Source organism: Olea europaea, unplaced genomic scaffold (assembly GCF_002742605.1).
Source record: "Olea europaea var. sylvestris unplaced genomic scaffold, O_europaea_v1 scaffold1500, whole genome shotgun sequence".
Taxonomy (NCBI): domain Eukaryota; kingdom Viridiplantae; phylum Streptophyta; class Magnoliopsida; order Lamiales; family Oleaceae; genus Olea; species Olea europaea.
This window is the reverse complement of record NW_019232571.1, coordinates 19,438-40,718: the sequence shown is the minus strand read 5'-3', so window position 1 is coordinate 40,718 and position 21,281 is coordinate 19,438. Positions and strand designations below refer to the sequence as shown.

The window sequence follows — 21,281 nt, the reverse complement described above, 5'->3', positions numbered from 1 at the left end:
AACTGTACATTTGTGACAGAAGATATTTGTATGCACCATTTGCATATGTGACCTGGACCTAAGTGTATGTGCAATGAATATAAATGCATGTGACCTGATATATTAACCTGTGATATCACAAATGTGACATGATACTACTACTGTTTTTACATTCTCACAAATATCTCTTTCCAACTAGTCAGTATTTTTTGTCAGCGACAAAAAGTCGACCTTTTTTGTTGATATTGAACAACGTACATGTAGATGCAGGATGCTACAAGTTGATTTGTTACCATGTCCTCATGCCTTGATTGTAATTGAAAATACAAGGAAGGATCCATATGCTTACTGTTCTTATTATTACACAAGAGATGCTTACGTAAATAAATACCAGTATTCTATATATCCTATTGGGAATCAGAATAAATGGACAGTGCCTGAAGAAGTACCATCCAAAATTGTGTCAATTCATAACTAGAAGAGGAGTTTTAGAAGACCTACTGAGAAGAAGAAAAGATCATCCAAAGAAGGGAAACCAACAATAAAATGTGATCGTTGTGGAGGACATGGTCACAACTGTAGAAGATACTCAAGTGTGGCTCCATTAAACTAGCATGACAGGGAAAGTAACACAAATGAAAGTAAAAGTCAAAAGATGATACATATAGATTATAGATATATCATATTCTTTTATTTCAAGCATTCATTGAAATAGTACAATGAAATTACTTGTGACCATTATGTTTTCAAGTACAAATGAGTTTCGACATCTGCACAGTTGTTATGATAAGAAACTGTGACCTATGTTTGAATTCTATAGATGTTTGATAACCAGATGTGACCTGTTTTATGAGTTACATATATTTGACTACAACTTCAATTCAGGTCATAAAATGGGACATATTTATCATAACACGTAACCTTTTCCAACAGATATGTGTTCTATGTTCCATGACATGCTATCTGCATCATATGACAGATATCAAGATACACTGGAGAAATGAAATTTTTTTGTTATGACATGGTCATCAGACATCAAAATACATGTTTCAATTCAATTCTATCTCATAACTACCTGTGACCTGAGGTGTGAGACATATAGGTGACTACCTTTACAACAAAAGTGACATATATGTGACTATCTTCTCCAGCAAATATATATGATGTGTTGTGTAACATGTGACTTATGTCCTATGTGGTTTAACATGTGGCTGTCTCAACAGATATATGTCTTGTGTTGTGTACTTGTGACATGTGTCATATGACACATCAGACTCTATACATGAGAAATGCAATGTATTGTGTTGTGTGAGAAGTGACTTGTGTCACATAAGAGACGTAAAATATCCAAGGACCTGTGAAATGCAATGTTTTTGTTATGACATGGTTATCAGACATCAAAGACATGTAATATTTTGAGCTAAAACAAATTTGAATTGTTGCAATAATATATAACCAAGATAATATTATGAGCAGAAACATGTAGCATTTATGTATTAAAAATCAAAGCTTACAGTAACAAGTTAGTATTCATTGCAATCACCTCCATTCAGCAGAAAATACAAATATTTGTAACATGTACAAAACTATAGCATCAACTTCATTTATATATTTCACAGCCTATTTTCATTCCATGACAATCTCCTCCCCTTTTGTAGGTTGCCTCGCCCTCTTCACGTATATCTCTGGATGCTTTACAGCAGTGTGGCAATGGCCATTCTACACTTGCTATCATCAAATGTATGTGAAATGGACTCTCTGTCTTCACAGAAGATATATAACGCATATAAAATCACAAAGATCCCGCAATCGTGACTGCAAAACAGTACAAGACAAAATGTTACGAATGGATTTTTTTAAAAGTTATACACATTGTACTCTTTGTCACAAATTTACCCATTTTTCTGTTAAGGTAGGTACTATCGATAGTAACCTTCAATTCATTGCAATTGGGTTTATGATAATCAGGGTCCTTTTTTGAAATTCCAAGATTATTCATTAAAGCAGGCAAGATTTTTACAAATGGCTCGATACCTTGTACAACTTTCCAGTCACGGCAACTTTTGCCTAATGAATTGAACACCATCAACGTATGGCTTCTGAATTGTAAAAAAACCAAGCATCCAGTGATCTTTGTTGGTGGGCAGTAATGACATGAACACATAGTCAACATCGGCCCGCGGTGTACTCAACGGAAGGCTGTGACCTATTACAACATCAATAAGGCTAGACTCTGACATCAGAACATTAGGATCCTTTAGGAAAGCAGGGTATATGTCTTTGATCTTATTCTGAAACTAGGAGTCGATCATTGTAGCTCTAAATATCACTTTGTTGCTAAGTTTTGCTACCTAGCGAATGTAATAAAAGCATGCATCCATGTGCTATTTCAATAAAAAGGAAAAAAATCTCAGTAATGTGAAATGGGACTTGTTTATATGAACCATCTATCTAAACAAGATATAACAGGAATTTGTGACTATGGACTACAATTTGTGTACACACGATGAGGTAACTGTGTCTTGCTATTTGTGAACTGTATATACGTTCTGTGACTAATTAGACTTATATGAGTAGAGAAATGTAATAATATCGAACTGGTCAAAGATGACTCTGAATTTAGAAGTTAGTAGAACCAGGACTTATGACCTACTGGGCATGAACCAATAACAAAAGCAGGTTTGATACTATCATCGTCATCGGTAAACTTTTTCCTATGACCAATATGAAAAATTAAGTTATTGTGTTACAGTAAGTTATTGATTAAAATTAACAAATGGATACGAAATAAACATGCTTGGTTTTTGGTTTGTACCCTATTTGCAATTAACCCATGAATGCTAATCTATCAACATCATCAATGTGGCCTTTGTAATTTTCAAAAACAACATTATCATCATGTTTGAATAACTTTCCTTCTCAGCTACAAATGGAGACTACAACATCTTCGCATGCCTTGAGACTCGCTTAACTGACAGTTCGGAAGTTGGTTCAGCAGTAAGCGATCCCTGAGTAACGTTGTAACAGGTCACAAGTTAGTTTATGTACATTTATTCAGTTTAGCGTGCAACATATAAACTGTGTACATTTATTCAGTTTAGCGTGCAACATATAAACTGTAGCTTACAACCATTTACTAGTTATGAACTGTGGCCTGTGAACATCCAGCAGATGAAGTATGACCTAAGAACTGACTGTGATGTGGTTAGTAAGTATATGTGTAACCTATAACCTATGGCCATTTACCAGTACATGCATTTTGTGAATCCTGAATTTGTGACAAGTCACATCTTAATTTAGCATGCAGCATATGAACTGTGCCTATAACCATTTACTAGTTATGATCTGTGACCAGTGAACATCCAGCATATAAGTGTGATTTGTGACCTGTGAATATCCAGCATATGAGTGTGATCTGTGACCTATGATAATTTACTAGCTATGAACTACGTGTTGTGTGAATCTTAAATTTATGAATACCTCGGTATCAACATTTTTAATTGCTGTCACCACATCCAATATTATCGAATCTACATGCTTCTGAATGTCTTCGAAATGTAAAATGTCAGGTTGTGTAGATCCAACCCCAACCAAATGATGGTGATTCAAGAGTATACGACAGACTAAAATCATCATTTGGGCCCATTTTGCCATTTCCTTTCCCGTCAACATTTAGTTCCACAATTTTTACCTGTACACAAAATAAGAGAATGTTTCAAATGTCAAAAGTAACTATTGTCGAAATGTGGAAATGTAATGTAACTACCTCCTGGGTCTTATCAAATCCTCCAACAACTAGAAGATCTTTATCTCCAACTCCATGACCACTTTTTTTATGACCAAACCGTCTTATAATTACATCCATAGAACTAGAAATCATTGTTTGATACTGTTTCTAACAGAAATTGCATGTTTGTCCTCATCTCTATCAAGTCACTTTTTATGCCAAATTGCATTTGGACTATGTAATTCATCTTCATCGTTTGCTCAGTATTCACTGATGACATCTGAGACTTAATTCATCAGGCTCCCCAATTAACACTTTATTCTAGGACTTCAATTCAGATATTTGTATCCTCAACTCCTCAAACATCTGATAAAACAATTAAACTTATTATATATGACTTGTGACCACTAGGAACTTATATTGCACACTAACAACACAAATGTGTCATTTGTGACTTGATCTAAACCACATATGACTTGAAACTAATGGTCTATGACCAATGATATAATTGTTTTACAGCTAAATAAATTAACAACTTACATCACACCATTGAGCCTCATGAGATTGTTGTTCCTTCGGAGAATGATGAGCAACTAACGAGCATTCCTCAATCAGGGATTTTTCAAGGAGAGATGTCTCCTGCCATCTTAGAGGAGGATCAACGAAATCATCATCGTTGTCGTCGGGAACACGAGCCTGTCAAACACTACTGTCTGTTAGCAATAGCACTGATGGACTTGACTTTCCACTCATACCGGTACGATCAACTGACCTTTCTATCCTACTCTTATCTCTGCGGCTGTCACGTGAGAACTTTGGTTGAACTGGCTTTTTGTACTGCACGCGATTCATGTATGGCATAGCCATTTCAGTTTTCGAGGGTTCCAAATCACAAATCTCAATCTGCAGAACGATATAGATTAGAGAAATTTAATGTCAACAGATGATTACTAAGTACATAATGATTACTGAAACTTTGCATTAGGATTAAAGTATCAGTCAGGTCCTTCCAACTTGGCAAATGATGGTTGCTCGTCTGATATAGAGAACCAGACATATCGCTCGGACACATAAAACCACATTTCTTGGTCATTCAGGTGATAAACCTGCCTCATAAGGAACTAGTGAATCAATTGCAGTTGTATCACAATTTCATGGCAATCCAATAAATGGGCAAAGCAGGTGTCCATCAATATAAGTGTCTGTCATTGGCTTAACATTGTCTGAATGGTGGTTAGAACACCCTTACTGACTGAGGTTATAATCTTTCCTGGAAACTAGCACTCTTCTGGTATTTTGAATTTCCAAACCTACATTAAGTATAGACACAATGTTAAATGCTTGTATTAAAAATCACGTTGTTACACATTTTTTAACAAGGTCACAGACATAAATAAAGTCGCACTGAGACCACATATTTATAAAATGTTGGTGACATTATAGTCACATTATGCAGATTCATAAAACATTCACACGTTATGATCAAGGATTCATAACTCATTCAGAACATATCATGGTCACATATTCATAACACAATAGATTGAGAACATATTCCAAAAGCAAAACCACCGATCCATTCCAGTCAGGTCATAGACATAACATACCGGTATGCAGTTAAACCACTAATTCATAACACATTGACACGTCATGGTCACAAATTCATAACCCACTCAGAACACATCGTGTTGATAGATACATAAAACATTGATTTGAGAACACATTCCAAAACACAAATTTATAATATTCCGAAATAGAAACCCCCAACCCATTCCAGTCAGCTCAAAGGCATAACATACTGTTATGCAGTCAGGCCATATATTCATAACACATTCACACATCATGGTCACAGATTCACAACACAATGGATTGGGAATATATTCCAATACACAATTCATGATACAATGAATTTGGAACACATTCCAAAACACAAATTCATAACACATTACAAAAGTAAAACCTCAACCTATTTCAATAAGCTCAAAGGCATAACATACTGTTATGCAATTTATGCAGTCAAGCCACAGATTCATACCAAAGCAAAATTGGCCTTCTCCACAGGGACTCAGTCTTGCTTCCATTGCCTTAGCCTTTGCTATGCCTCGTCTTCCCCACACATCATAGTCACAGATACGTAACCCATTCAGAACACATCATGGTCACAGATTCATAACACAATGGATTGGGAACATATTCCAAAACACAAATTCATAACACATTACAAAAGCAAAATACCATCGCATTCCAATCCGATCACAAGCATGACATACTATTATGCAGTAAGCCACAGATTCATAACAATTTCGATCACATTCGCACATCATGGTCACATGTAGCCTCTTCATGGTTAGAATACAAATTAGTCATAAAGTTAAAAAGGAAAAATCAATTTCAATGACAAATGGGATTCAATTTCTAAACCCTAACCCATTCCAATCACGAATATAGTCGAATAGGGTAACGATCACGTTTCTCCAATTGATCTTCAATACATCCTATCCAACCATTTTTGTACACATGTATATCACTTAGATTAAAAACAAAAAAAGGAATGAAATAACATTCTTCGATAACCCTTTTCGTATAGTTACTGCGTGCTTTTTCAGTAGGGTTTTTTCGAGGCTCCCCTCTCCCTTCCTCTTGCATCTTCTTTATAACGACTTTTCAACATTAATTTCCCTTTCTGCACCCTTGGATTTTGCCATTTACATCGCCAATGAAAACTTCAATTGTCTATGAATATATTCTACCAATAACTAATGGAATATATAATGAATATAACGATTTTGGTTGGAAATATAGAGACCAATGGAAATTACAAGAGGAAAATGTAATAGAAATGGTTAGAGTGAGAATGAAATAACCGGAGATAGTGGGTGCAGTGGGGGAAAAGTGAGAGAAAGAACGACTTCGATTACTATTTTATTATTAATATTAATTATTAAATATTAAAATAATTAATATTTAATTAATAAAACTCAATACTTGAACTATGCTTAAAAAACCTTCATGATTGAAGTTTGCATTGTAAACTTAAAAGGCTTGGACCCATGTAATTTCCACTTAAATAAATTTAAGTCTATGGAAGTTCAAGAAGCAACCGTGCAAGTTATTTTTAAAAAGAAAAATTATTTTAAGGTAGGAGGGAATGTAATGTTTTCCAAAGATTTGACCAAACAATGAAAATTTATTTTTGTATGATAAGTATTTTCAACTAGATTTGCACACATTATTTTGCAAAAGGACCAAATTATAAGTAAAAGAGGATTTAAAGTTTTATTTAGGATTGTTATTTCCTTATTCTATTAAGTAAGTAAAAAGCAAGGGAAAAAATAAGTTAAAGACTCATTTTGCCCTTGTTTGAGCCCCATTTTTCCATCAAAATATACTCTTGAACAGTGATTTAATCTCACTTCAATCGCATATTTTTCAATAAAATAATATTACACACAAATTCATAACTTTTCTTTATTTTTTAACCACACATTTTCCATCAATACACTATTCAAAAATGTGGCTCAAACAAGGGGTTTTTTTCTATCTTCCTTTAAGGATTTAACTTCTCATTTCCCCTAAACCATTCATATCCCCATTATATGTATCTATTTACAATTTACAAAATGGAGGTACACATTATGAACAAGAAAAATTTCCAAAAGTAAGAGAGAAAAAAGAGAGGTAGATTTTTTTAACTATTAGCTATTGTTGGGAAACAATATTCACCGTCCAATTTCATCCATTTTAAAGCTTCAAATTAAGGTAGTTAGATGTACAAGTGGTTATTTCGCTTTCAAATATGAATGAATTGGTGCCTTCAAGTACGGTGTTTCGGCCCTATTATATGATTATATAAAATGATTATATTCTGGCTCTTCGTATTATGACAATTCTATAGAAATTGGATTTTTTCAGAAATTCATCTACGTACGACAGTATAAATTTATAGTTTGAATATTCTAATTTGATAACGAAATATACCGACGATGTCTATTGAGTTTCAACTAATGAATTTATTCCTTTCCTACATGTTGATTCGTTGTACTTGGGGCGTAGATGATGGTAGTGAATGTGCAGCATGTTATGGAGAAGCAAGGTAAATTAACGTTTTTAGTTGAATATGGAAAAGGGGGAAAATATTTACATGTTTCAAATAAATAGATTTAGATGAAGATCATTTATGGAATTACTCTAAGAATCTTTTCATAAATTAGTTATGGTTAATAGAAATTAACTTACAAGTTTCCATTTCTCACCAAAATAATAATAATAATAATAATAATAATAATAATAATAATAATAATAATAATAATAATAATAATAATAATAATAATAATAATAATAATAATAAACACAAATTCATAACACATTACAAAAGCAAAATACCATCGCATTCCAATCCGATCACAAGCATGATATACTATTATGCAGTAAGCCACAGATTCATAACAATTTCGATCACATTCGCACATCATGGTCACATGTAGCCTCTTCATGGTTAGAATACAAATTAGTCATAAAGTTAAAAAGGAAAAATCAATTTCAATGACAAATGGGATTCAATTTCTAAACCCTAACCCATTCCAATCACGAATATAGTCGAATAGGGTAACGATCACGTTTCTCCAATTGATCTTCAATACATCCTATCCAACCATTTTTGTACACATGTATATCACTTAGATTAAAAACAAAAAAAGGAATGAAATAACATTCTTCGATAACCCTTTTCGTATAGTTACTGCGTGCTTTTTCAGTAGGGTTTTTTCGAGGCTCCCCTCTCCCTTCCTCTTGCATCTTCTTTATAACGACTTTTCAACATTAATTTCCCTTTCTGCACCCTTGGATTTTGCCATTTACATCGCCAATGAAAACTTCAATTGTCTATGAATATATTCTACCAATAACTAATGGAATATATAATGAATATAACGATTTTGGTTGGAAATATAGAGACCAATGGAAATTACAAGAGGAAAATGTAATAGAAATGGTTAGAGTGAGAATGAAATAACCGGAGATAGTGGGTGCAGTGGGGGAAAAGTGAGAGAAAGAACGACTTCGATTACTATTTTATTATTAATATTAATTATTAAATATTAAAATAATTAATATTTAATTAATAAAACTCAATACTTGAACTATGCTTAAAAAACCTTCATGATTGAAGTTTGCATTGTAAACTTAAAAGGCTTGGACCCATGTAATTTCCACTTAAATAAATTTAAGTCTATGGAAGTTCAAGAAGCAACCGTGCAAGTTATTTTTAAAAAGAAAAATTATTTTAAGGTAGGAGGGAATGTAATGTTTTCCAAAGATTTGACCAAACAATGAAAATTTATTTTTGTATGATAAGTATTTTCAACTAGATTTGCACACATTATTTTGCAAAAGGACCAAATTATAAGTAAAAGAGGATTTAAAGTTTTATTTAGGATTTGTATTGTTATTTCCTTATTCTATTAAGTAAGTAAAAAGCAAGGGAAAAATAAGTTAAAGACTCATTTTGCCCTTGTTTGAGCCCCATTTTTCCATCAAAATATACTCTTGAACAGTGATTTAATCTCACTTCAATCGCATATTTTTCAATAAAATAATATTACACACAAATTCATAACTTTTCTTTATTTTTTAACCACACATTTTCCATCAATACACTATTCAAAAATGTGGCTCAAACAAGGGGTTTTTTTCTATCTTCCTTTAAGGATTTAACTTCTCATTTCCCCTAAACCATTCATATCCCCATTATATGTATCTATTTACAATTTACAAAATGGAGGTACACATTATGAACAAGAAAAATTTCCAAAAGTAAGAGAGAAAAAAGAGAGGTAGATTTTTTTAACTATTAGCTATTGTTGGGAAACAATATTCACCGTCCAATTTCATCCATTTTAAAGCTTCAAATTAAGGTAGTTAGATGTACAAGTGGTTATTTCGCTTTCAAATATGAATGAATTGGTGCCTTCAAGTACGGTGTTTCGGCCCTATTATATGATTATATAAAATGATTATATTCTGGCTCTTCGTATTATGACAATTCTATAGAAATTGGATTTTTTCAGAAATTCATCTACGTACGACAGTATAAATTTATAGTTTGAATATTCTAATTTGATAACGAAATATACCGACGATGTCTATTGAGTTTCAACTAATGAATTTATTCCTTTCCTACATGTTGATTCGTTGTACTTGGGGCGTAGATGATGGTAGTGAATGTGCAGCATGTTATGGAGAAGCAAGGTAAATTAACGTTTTTAGTTGAATATGGAAAAGGGGGAAAATATTTACATGTTTCAAATAAATAGATTTAGATGAAGATCATTTATGGAATTACTCTAAGAATCTTTTCATAAATTAGTTATGGTTAATAGAAATTAACTTACAAGTTTCCATTTCTCACCAAAATAATAATAATAATAATAATAATAATAATAATAATAATAATAATAATAATAATAATAAATTTAATGTTAGAGATAAAAGTTTATTGTTGCCGTTTTTTTAAAAAATTTGCTTTTGCCCTTGACTTCAAAAATTCATAATTCATTCTTGGAATTTAGGATGATATCTGTAGGCCTTGATAGCATCATGGATTAGCTACTAGATAAACTTAAAACCATGTCAATCCGAAGTGTGTAGAATTTTATGTCTCTCTAAGTAAATTGTGCTGATTTTTCCCCTAAACAAAATCGTTGTGGGGTTTTGAAAAAAATTTTAGTACCTCATATGTCATCGATGGAACCCAATTTTTGGATATGTTATATTATATGAGGCTTCCTACTTTACCTTAAAATTTCTTGAAGTTTCGAAGTCGATAAATATACAAAAGAATATATGCTGTTACTTGCCATGTGAAATAGAAAAAGAAAACTGCTTAGTCTTATTTATTGTTTAAAAGATGTGCTTACACGGAAATTTGTATAAAACCCTTTCATTTATTTGGTAAACACATGCATAACATTGCTCATGTAAGAAAATAGGGTAATATGCATGAAAAATTATATTGTTTAGGAAAGAAAAAATTCCTAAGTCAATTCTTAAATTAAATCTTTATGTTTTCCGCTAAAAGTACAATTAATTAAACCTTTTTTTTAAATTAAGGTACAATTATTCTAGTGACGTTTTGTCCATGTGAGTTTTGGAGCGTTACAACGCTGACGATTCTTCTCTTTGCCCAGTGACTTTTTAATCCAATGATAGATCTTAAAATTTTCGTGATGTGCCTCTTTCAATTGCCTTATAGTGTCATAAGGTTCATAACCAAATATGTTCCTTTCTATATTTTGTTTGCTAAACCGGTTTCTTTCTCGAAAGGTCTTGTGAATACCCACACAAAGGTTTCCAACAGAAAAGTTCCTTTAATCCAAATTCACTGTTTCGTTTTCATTGAATAATGGTGAACAAATGTGGGCGAAATAGAAAATTATTCTAATTTGTTTAGATGATTGAGAAGAGGAAGAAATAAAGAAGAAAAATGAAATTGCTATTCTTTTGGAACACTGTATTTGCGCCGCCTTCATTCGGGAAAATGCCCAACGGCACTATTCATGTTGTCAAGACAATGCGATCTGGGGCTTTTAAGTATGTATTGGCCATTTGTCTTGCATTATAAGAAAAATAAAAATGACAGAGAAGAAAGAGAGAAATTTTGCAGACACAAAATGAAGAATGAGAGATATACATCTACTTTTAAAATGTCAGGTTAGATTTCTGTAAGAAGAACAGCATGGTTTTTAGATATCTCGGCGGGTGTCAATTAGCATATCAAGCCGGCTTCTAACAATAAAACAAAGCAGCTCCAAAAGATCTATTCTATTTCCTCCAGGCCAGAAAACTTTATCCGTCGGCTTACTAACGTCTTCTTGTCATCCTCATCCTCACTATCATCATCAAAATCAAGTCCATCATTATCATATTGCATGTCGACGACAACTCTGTCATCAAGATCTCTTGTTTCAGAGGATTGAGCTTGAAAATGGTCTCTTCTGGCATGTGGAGAGTCCAAATCCACGAGTTGCATTTCTGATTCTATCAGAGCTTTCATTTGAGCCCTCTCCCTGTCTCTTGGATAGGAACGATAGAGGAAAGAGTAGATAATGCAACATAGAGCCATTGGGATCGAGACTGCAACGAAAAGAGCCTTGGCCAAAGATGTAGCATTCTCCCTATCCATGGCAATATCTTCAGAACCTTCTGGAACTGGCTTATAGCCGTAAATATACTGAGCCAGTAGTCCAACAATTGGGGGAGCAAATGATGATAACACGGACTCAAATGATCGGTCCAAAGCATAGATACTCGTTCGTGATTTCTCTGATACTATCTCTGCAAAAATAGGACTGTCTACAGCATATTATTAAAGCAATTCAATCATAACCTTCTGAAAGGTATAACATATCATTATTATTAGAATATATTCATACTTGAATAGTCTCTTTAAGGTATAATTCTCCCTTCACAAATTAGGAAATTCTTCTACAAATCCATGGTTATCGTTGTAAAATTGCTATGCTGAATGAGTAAATTACAAATAGTCGGAGAGTTAAAAAGAGAAAGGGATGAAATGAAGTGTCAGTTAGAAGGTCTTACTTGTTTGTTGCTGCAGCATTCCAAGATATGAAGAAACCTGCAATTAACAGGACGAAACCATGCAAGAACATTGTAGATGGATAGGTTGGCAAGGACCGGAAAAGAATCGCTGTGAGTGGAATAGCAGATGCCGAGCTTATCTGGGATAAAATTATCCGGCCAGAATTTGGAAGGCGTTTAGATAGGATATCACCCATCCTACCACCAAACAAACCCCCAAGAGAGTTAGCAACTATGAAAATACCTATGAGAAGGGCAGTCTTTGAGTGAGAGAAGCCAGTTAACTCCAACCACATTGGGGAAAATGATAAAGCTGACCAGGGAAACGAACCGGTGACACCTTGAGCCACAATAATTTGAAAGGACCGAATCTTTATTACTGATTTTGCTTCATCGATAAGAACCTTAACTTCTTCTATGAAGGATCTGCGAGGAACTTCGTCGCTAGTTCTTGCATCAGCTTCTGGAAAGTGTGGGTCCTTAGCAAAGATGCGTACTAAAATTCCCACCACCACACTTATTACACCGACTAGATGAAAAGAAATTCTCCAGCCAGGGATTCCCATAAAAATAACTGGCGCTATCAGTAATGAAAATAATCCACCAAGAATTGAACCAAGGTTACTGGTAAGCTGCAGCCATCCAAAAGCCATACCACGGCTGCTGTCATCAGTTGAGTCGGCCACAAGGGACTGGATAGCAGGTGTAACAATCGCAAGGCCAATCCCATTCAAAGCTCTAGATAAAGCCACCTAGGCAACAAAAATGAGAAAATGTAAGATGACATCTGACAAGGTTGAAAGAAGAACTTCAGCACTACCAAATTGCCATATAACTCAAAATGCAACCATCCGTGCGCACACACGTGAGTGCAACCACCAAAACCCCAGCCAATACACATCTTTCTTTTAAGTTCTTTGATGTGGACAGTCATTCATAGTGATAACGGTAGGTGTTAGGTCCTATCCAGGGCTCAACTACCAAGACCTGAAATCTTATCCTCATACTATGAGAGGCAAAATTTCGGCATATCGAATTGGAAAGGACTGATGTGTTATACTTGCCCAAAAACATACATTTGTCATCTCAACTGGCAACTGTAATCTAATTTTAAGAGCACTAAATGGATCGATGCATCTATGAATACAATGCTACATGCTTAAGCTTTTAAATACTGTGGCTATCTTCATTATCCTGGCAGCCAATGTATGAAGAACTTAAAAAATTTCTATTCAATGTGTATCACTGCATGTTGATCCTAGTATACAATCTTATGCGCAATGATGTCCTCTACTCCATTAAGTATATTAAATTTTCCAAATTATAATGCACACCACTTTCTGCAGTCCCCGCCCAAAGACAATTGTCTATTCATATTCCCATTTCAGATAAATCTCAAGGTACTCGAGGTTATCCTCCTATAATTTTTTGCTAAGAGAACTTTCTACATCAGCAATTTATCATCAGCCAATTATGACATGATTTTTATACTTTTCAATTCTTATTATGAATATTTTAACTGCGCATTGTACTTCTTACAAACATTATGTTACTAAGGCTACTTCTGCCAGTGGACTGTTTTTTGACACTTGTGAAATTCATCTCAAAGAAACACCATTCAAAATATAATGTAGAATTCTTCACCAGATATACAATACCCAATAATCACTTGTAAACTTAGGGTCTTTTTGGCAGAGCTTCTATTTTTGCTTCTACTTCTTGTAGAAGAGTTTTTTGATGAACCCACCTTAAGCCAACTTTCTCTAAAAGTTATCCTAACTAGACAGAACACTTTTAGAAAATTATTCAAACAAGTTCAAAAACAACTTATTAGTGTCTGAAGCAATTTTTTATTTTCAAAAGCCCTGTCAAAGTGGCCCGACCAAAGAAAACTCAAAATGTAGAATCTTGCTATGTTAGCTCTAAAGCTAAGAATTTGTGCCATAAAAGTTCACTTGCTCATACTAATTGAGATTACGGACTGAATATGTCATACACATCAAAAGTGTGCATGCTCTAAAAGAACAAGTATTTTTACTAAAGATTACAAAAAACTAACTAATCCTTGTTTTCAACAAATTTGGAGTTGTGTAATATTTTAATAAGGATTATGATATGAAAACATTGCAACTATATTATTGTAATTAACAAAAACAACAAGTATACGAATCTCCTTTAGACAAAATGTGACTCCCAAGTTGACTTCGACCCACCAAGACAGGTTCCACAATTAGGTACACGTTAATAATGTTGGGACCAAAATAATTTTATTATTATGAGGAGGTTATAACTTAATAGAGGTTTAATTAAAAAATTATTGTTTTGCCTCAATTATCCTTAGTGCAAGTGGTATAGAGGTAAAGCATGCACTACAGTAATAATTAATATATGTAACAATAATAAAAGAGATAGACACAGTTCCAAAAAAATACTACATGTATCTATGTAAAGTTTCAAATATGCAAAGTCATCTTAAAAGTTTGTGTTCTCTTTAATGTAGAGTTTATTCTTATTTATAATTGGCCCAAGTAGGGATTAAATTTTTTTAATGGCTACATGGAGGTTATTCCTGTTTCAATATATAGAGGTCTTATGAAGTACTAATGCAATAAGAGCTCAATCTTCTCTTATTCTAATTAAATGTTAATTATTAATTTATTTATGCAGCCTGTGACTAAATTATGCCACATACTCCAGCACGATCGTGGTAGCAGCCGAGATGATGAGCCATTTGCCCTACGTATCATAAACCGTGGTTTTCACCTAGTTGTATCTGAGTAAATGATCTTACCAACACAACAAGTTATAATGCATATGCACATTAGCAGTATACTATAATGCTTTCAAGTTTGCATGATTTGTAAATATCCTTAATGTGATCAAGGAGTTTTCTTAGTGATTTAAGCACAAAAAAGTAAAACGTATCAACTAAATATAATTGAAGCTTTCAACTTGGAAGTTCGAATTCAAACACAATTCTAATACCAAAGAAACTTTCTTTCACTTCCAATTCAAATCCATTTATTCTAATGAAAAAATAAAGGAAATCTAACGATGAATCAGTTCTATCAAAATAATAATAACAGAAGAATTCAAAAATTTTCAAATTCCTAAAACATAATCAAAATCATCAACTACTCGAAGTGAATAAATTGATTAAAACGAAGTAAAATAACACCCACCTGGAAGAAGGTGGAGGAGAAGGCAACGAGGAAGGTAGCGCCGGCCCAAAGGAAAGCCCCATAGGCAATTACATGCGCACGGTTGTACCGAACAGCCAGGTAAGTGGCTAGAGGGTAACAAAAGCACTGAACTATTGACCTGAACAGGGTCAATGACCCGAGCCCAGCCGGGTTGGTGTGGAGTGCTTCTCCTACCTCTTTGTATACTCCAGGTAACAATGTTTCGTCTGCTCTCTCCATTATTCCCGCTAGATTTACGAGCACTAGCGTCAACGTTTCCGGTTTCATTTTCCCTCTTTTTTCTGTGATTTTTGGCGAACTTTTTTGCTGATTTTATGAAGGTTCAGAGTTTGATTTCCGTGATCTTGATGAAGCGGTGGCGGGCGGAGGACGGGACCGTACAAACTCCTCCCACAAAAGTATTAAAAGTCCAGGTCAACGGTCCGAATTCAGAACAATAGACTATTTGATTTTTATTATTTTTTTTTTTATTAGGGTAATGGGTGATTCTACATTTCAAGTTTATCGTGGAAACCGTGTTTTACCTTTCAATTTTTGACATTTTTTGTCCCAGCCTTTCACCTTTATTTGCGCTGAACATCCTTTTAATTCATTTTTTACAATTTTATCCTCCTATAAAAATAAAACAAAAAGAAATGAAAAGAAAAATAGAAAACAAATTGCATTCATGGACACTTTCTTCAAAAAGTATAGAGGAAATGTACAGGCACACTCTCTTCTTTCTATTTATACCTTATCTAAGAATCTTCATGTGTAAACCCTTTATTTCAATGTTGAGTTGAGTAACAAGAAGAATTTCCATCAAAGAATCTTCCCAAAAGAATGGCGTCGCTGAAAAGGAAGGAGTAGACCACCATTGGTAGGTTTAGGCACAGTAGTTTGGGTAGAAATAGCAGCAAGGAGTGCATATACCCTCCTTTACTAAAATCAATTCTTAGCTTCAACCAGCAACAATTAACTATTCTTGGAGTGGCAAATGATATTGGGCGTCCCTGCCTTATTGGGTTATAAGTTCTTGATCATTCTTCAACCAGCCAAACTGTTCAATCCCTACTTTATTGGGTTGTAAGTTCTGTCTTTTCTCCTCTATTAAGAATTGGGATTCTATATGTAGAAAAACAATTTTATTGGTGCGAAGTATGTCGAAACCAAGTGTTCCGCGACAGCAAGAAGCATTGCAGGGGGTGGTGAAGCTAGTGTGAAAGTGGCTGCATGGTTGCAATTTGCAATTTTTTGAAAATTTGTAACTCATTTGTAATTTTTTAAAAATTTGGGACCATGACTCTATTTTTTTTTCTTTGTATAAGAGGATAAAATTGTCAAAATGGATGAAAATGACGTTCATCTTAAAGAAAGGTGGAAGGTAAGGACGAAAATGCCAAAAAAAGAATGGTATGGACGTTTTGTGCCAATTACCTTTATTATTTTTTTTTCCTTTTCAAAAACTCTCTTTGTGCATAAAAATTGTTAAAATCTTTTTGCATCATTAAGTTAATTAAATTAAGGATAATGCTATATGTTGACCCCAAAAAGTGCGCCAACAGATGCCGGTCCCACTCGCGCTTGCGTGGGAGAATGTCCGACACGCTAAGACACGTGGACGGTCTAAAACGAGCGATTCAAAGGGACGTGGGAGTAGCCCAACGACGCGGGACGGTGACGTTCGGAATCCGACGGGTTGTTCATAGTCCGATTGTACAATAATTACCAACCGGTGCTCGTAAATGTATGTGTAAAAGCGTATGGATTTGATTTGTGTATTGCAAGTAAATGAGAGAGTTGAGTAAATGTAGTCTTTAGTATTGATTCTTGCATTAACCTTTGACATTATACAATGGGGGTATTTATAGTGATACATATGGAATGGGAGCCCTTGGATGAAGTGGCACGTGGCCTCATATCCTTAGTTCAAACGTCTGTTCTTAGGCATGGGACTTGACTTGCTAGCTTACGGCGCACTTACTCCTTGTGCAGGGCCTCCATACTAGTGACAAGACTTGATCTTTATGCTTATGACAAACGTTCCATCAATCATTCGAATAAGATCTGTGCAGGCGATCTCTTGGGAGAAGTGACCATGGAGGATGTTTCCTTGTGGTTCAGAGGCTCGCGCATCAGCTTCGGGGCTTCGGCCATTTGTCATGATACTTCCACTTGAGGGCCTCAGCTGCTCTCAACAGGTTCCAGCAGCCGGGCTTCGGTTCGTAGGCCTCGGTCAATGGACCTCGGACAGAAAGGAGTCTCAGCAGATGGACTTCGGCTCAAAGTTGTTCGGATGTAGCCCCACCTCAGCATTGTATGCCACCTCGGCAGGAATGCCACGTGGATCGCCATGAGTGGGCCATTGTGCCAGGTAGGCTGGCCAGATGTGACAACACGCAACAATAGTTCCCCAAATCCAAGTATATTCATTTATGTAATGCGTGGACTTTAATGGAGTAAAAAATTGAAAGAATTTTTGAACCCCAAATAATAGTCCCCCAAGTCCAAGTATAGATATTTATATCATGGTTGGAGTTAGAGAAGTGTTGCTGTGGGTGAGCGATGAAGTAGGCGAGGTGTTGAACTTTTGAAGATGAAGCCGAAGTGGTGAGGAACCGAACCTGCGAGGAGGAAGCCGAGGTGGGTGAGGAACCGAACCTGCAAGGCTTGTTGCTGAATGATGAAGAGAAAGCCGGGGTGGTTGAGGAACCGAACCTACGAGGCTTGTTGCTGAAAGATGAAGAGGAAGCCGAGGTGAACGCAAGGCTTGTTGCTGAAAGATGAAGAGGAAGCCGAGGTGGTTGAGGAACCGAACCTGCGAGGCTTGTTGCTGAACGGTAATGATTGTGCGTTGGTCGTTGAGCCAATGATTTGATATTTTGTGCTTGTTTTTGAGGAAAGGTAGCTGAACCGTTACGACTTCCAAGGTGGTGGCGCCGTCGAATTAAAGTGCAATTATGAGGGCAGCTGGCGTTTTTAGAAGCAGACGCGTTGGAGAGGTGCGTGGGAGGCACGCATAAATCGGAGGCGTAGGATTTAAAAAACTGTTTAAATTCAACGCCTCGGATTGGATCTGAAATGGAGGGCTTGGATTGATTGAGATTTGATCTGACGGGTGGGGTTCATTTTGGACCTTTATAAAAGGCGAGAAAATCCCAATTTCCAGGATTTTTTGAACACTTTGCATTCTCGAATTCTCTCAAATCTCCCATTTTCCGGCGTCGAGGTTGTCTGCGATTAGATTTCGACTAGTCTCCGTTTGTGTTGAACTCCTCTAGGTATTGTTTGCATAAAAAACCGTTGTTATTGTCTTTGTTCTGAAAAAATGGAGTCCACTTCGGGTAGGGAGCTTGTTACAGTGGCGTCTTTAGATCATGGGGTAGGTCATGGGGGGACGTCCGAGGTGGATAGGTACGCCATCGCCGAAGAGGCTGTGGATTATACCCAGGAGTGGGGGGCTTCTAGTGTGCCCTCGAACATGACGGGGAAGAGGTTGGGGGAACTTAGGGAAAGGTACAGTGTGCCTCATAACATAGAGATGTTAGTCCCCGAACCGAACGAGCGGGCCTACTATCCGAGGCCCGGATGCGTGGCCGTGAGTGAATACCTGTTCAAAGCAGGTATGCGTCTTCCTTTGCACCCCTTCTTTAGAGCGGTGCTTAGGAAATTCATGCTGTCCCCGACCCAGGTTCTGCCGAACGGGTGGAGCCAGCTAGTCGGCTCCTACTTCCTGTGGAAGGAAGTTTCACTTGGGGAGGACATGCCTCTTCATGTCTTTATGACCCTGTTCCAGCCCCGGGTAATTGGGAAGGAGTCAAGGGGGTGGTACTACCTCACGCCTTGGGGGGCTCACGCACCCTTTGTGGTGGGACTTCCTTCTTCTATTAAGGGGTGGAAGGAGTCCTGGTTCTAGGTGCGAGGTAAATGGCAGGCAGTGGAGGGTGACAGAGCCCTGTCATGCACAGTGCCGACCCAGTACTACGAAGCTCGTGAGTCTCCCAACCTCTGCTTGTGTTTTGAAACCAGAATGTTTATTCGTCTAACTATTGGAGGTTCGTCTTTGCAGATAGTAGTACGAGGTTCGAGCTTAGCAGGGAGGAATCCGAGGTGATAGAGGACATTTATAAGAGGCCTCTGAAGCTTCGGCACTTCGATCACCTGATTGATAGAAGCAGATACTTCTTGGACTTCGAGCTGATGGCATCCAGAGGTATGGGGCCCCAACACTTGATGTTTTTATCCTGAATGTTTCTTATGCTGATGCTAATCTACGTTGTGCAGACAAATTCAAGAAGAGGGAGTACCCAGCTCCAGACATGGCCTCCATCTTGAAGGCCACTTCTACTGCGAAGGCGAGGCCCCTGAAGCCTGGGTCCAGTGGAGCAAAGGAAGTTCGAGGCAGGGTTGAGCGCCTGTCGAAGGACTGCACTCCCAGGGCCTTGGAGGAGGCATCTACTCAGAGGCCAGAAAAGCCTAAGGAGCCTCGAGGCAAGGAGAAAGTCTCTAAGGAGACTAAGAAGAGGAAGCTGGTGCACATCTCCAGCTCTGCTGGCAAGTTTGGGACTTCAGTGTCCCATAGGGCAGAACAAACTGGTGAGCCGAAGCTCCTTGTAGCATCCTCTAAGGCCATCAAAATGGAGATGGTAAGAGAGGTGGAGGCTAAAGAGGCCAGAGAAGAGGCTGCCAGGCGAGCTGCAGAAGCTGCCGAAGAGGAGGCGGCGAAGGGGAAGCCGGTTCGGGAGAAGGGGAAGTCTCCAAACTTCCTAGCTGGAAGGGAGGATGAGCTGGCCCCAGCCTTAGTGGAGGCTCTCCCTGAGGAAATTAGAAGTGCCACCGAGAGCTTTTATAAGTTCTGGACGGAGAGGTAGCAGCTTCATGCCTCGTCTTGTGATGCCACCGACCTCACAAGGGCACTGGTGAGCCAAAACGCCTAGACTTTTGGCCTCGCGCTCGAATGCAGGGAGGCATTAAGTGAATTTCAGACAAGGACTCACGCCTCGGAGGGGAAGGCTGCCTCCCTTGCAGAAGAGGTCAAAGCTGCTAAGGCCGAGGCCGAAGGAGCCAAAGCACAGAGGGTTGAAGAAGCGGCGAAGCTCGAGTCTGCTTTGGCCCAAATTGAGGCCTTAAAGAGGGAAGTATATGAGTCACAGTGCGAGGTGGCCTCCTTGACGAAGAAGGTGGAGGTCTCCAATGAGCACCAAAAGGTGACTGCTGAGGCTCTTGAGCAGGCGAATCTCTCCTTGGCCGGTGCTCAAGATGCCTATCAGTTTCTCGAAGGCCAGGCGAAGTGGTACATGAACGACGCCTCGGTTGCCAGAGAAGAGGCCCGAATTGCAGCGGAAGAGGCGGTGAAGGCATACATCGCCAACTTCCACACCACAGAGGAGTACAAAAGCTTCAGCGCATACTGGAGGAACTTCGCCTATGCCGAAGTGCTGGAGAGGGCAGAGGAGCTTTATCCCAACTTGGACCTGGCACAATTTAGATCCGAATTTGTGGATGAGGTTCCTCAGACCCCAGCTGAGGAGGTGCAAGGTGACGAGGCAGTTGATGCTGAAGCCCCAAGTGCTAAGGCAGAAGAAGCAACTACTGATGCCCAAGTTGCCAAACCCCCAAGTGCTGAGGCGCCTCCTCCATCTAGCCAGGCTTAGATTAGGTTTCCTTTTCAGTACTTTGTGTAATGGCCAGAGGCCCTCCTTTGTGATTCCTTTTGAATATTAATATAATGTTTTTTCTTCACTAATTGTTGTTCTTTATCCAAGTTTTTGTGCCTCGTTAAGCAAGCAAACTAGAAGTTG

The 21,281-nt window shown here is 37.2% G+C and overlaps 1 protein-coding gene across 2 annotated transcripts; it reads right to left on the bottom strand.

Annotated features, from left to right (window-relative positions):
• Nucleotides 1–11,338: 11,338 nt before the first annotated feature.
• On the bottom strand, nt 11,339–15,908 carry LOC111376388. Of its 2 annotated transcripts, none has more exons than XM_022999347.1 (3): nt 15,481–15,904; nt 12,299–13,050; nt 11,339–12,048 (listed from the first exon to the last, which is right to left on the bottom strand). In XM_022999347.1, the coding sequence occupies exons 1-3, from the start codon at nt 15,766–15,768 to the stop codon at nt 11,517–11,519; spliced, it is 1,572 nt and encodes a 523-aa protein (XP_022855115.1). In that variant the 5' UTR covers nt 15,769–15,904; the 3' UTR covers nt 11,339–11,516. The 2 variants fall into 2 exon arrangements, with proteins under 2 accessions (XP_022855115.1, XP_022855116.1); XM_022999348.1 differs by having other exon boundaries at nt 11,846–12,052; nt 15,481–15,908.
• Nucleotides 15,909–21,281: the final 5,373 nt, after the last annotated feature.

Bases quoted from the DNA above. Each gene is read 5' to 3' on its own strand.
- LOC111376388 (XM_022999347.1), bottom strand. From the start codon at position 15,768: ATGAAACCGGAAACGTTGACGCTAGTGCTCGTAAATCTAGCGGGAATA. The intron at 13,051-15,480 runs GTGGGTGTTATT...TTTGTTGCCTAG, and splicing joins TCTCCTCCACCTTCTTCCAG to GTGGCTTTATCTAGAGCTTT. The intron at 12,049-12,298 runs GTAAGACCTTCT...TGCTGTAGACAG, and splicing joins AATGCTGCAGCAACAAACAA to TCCTATTTTTGCAGAGATAG.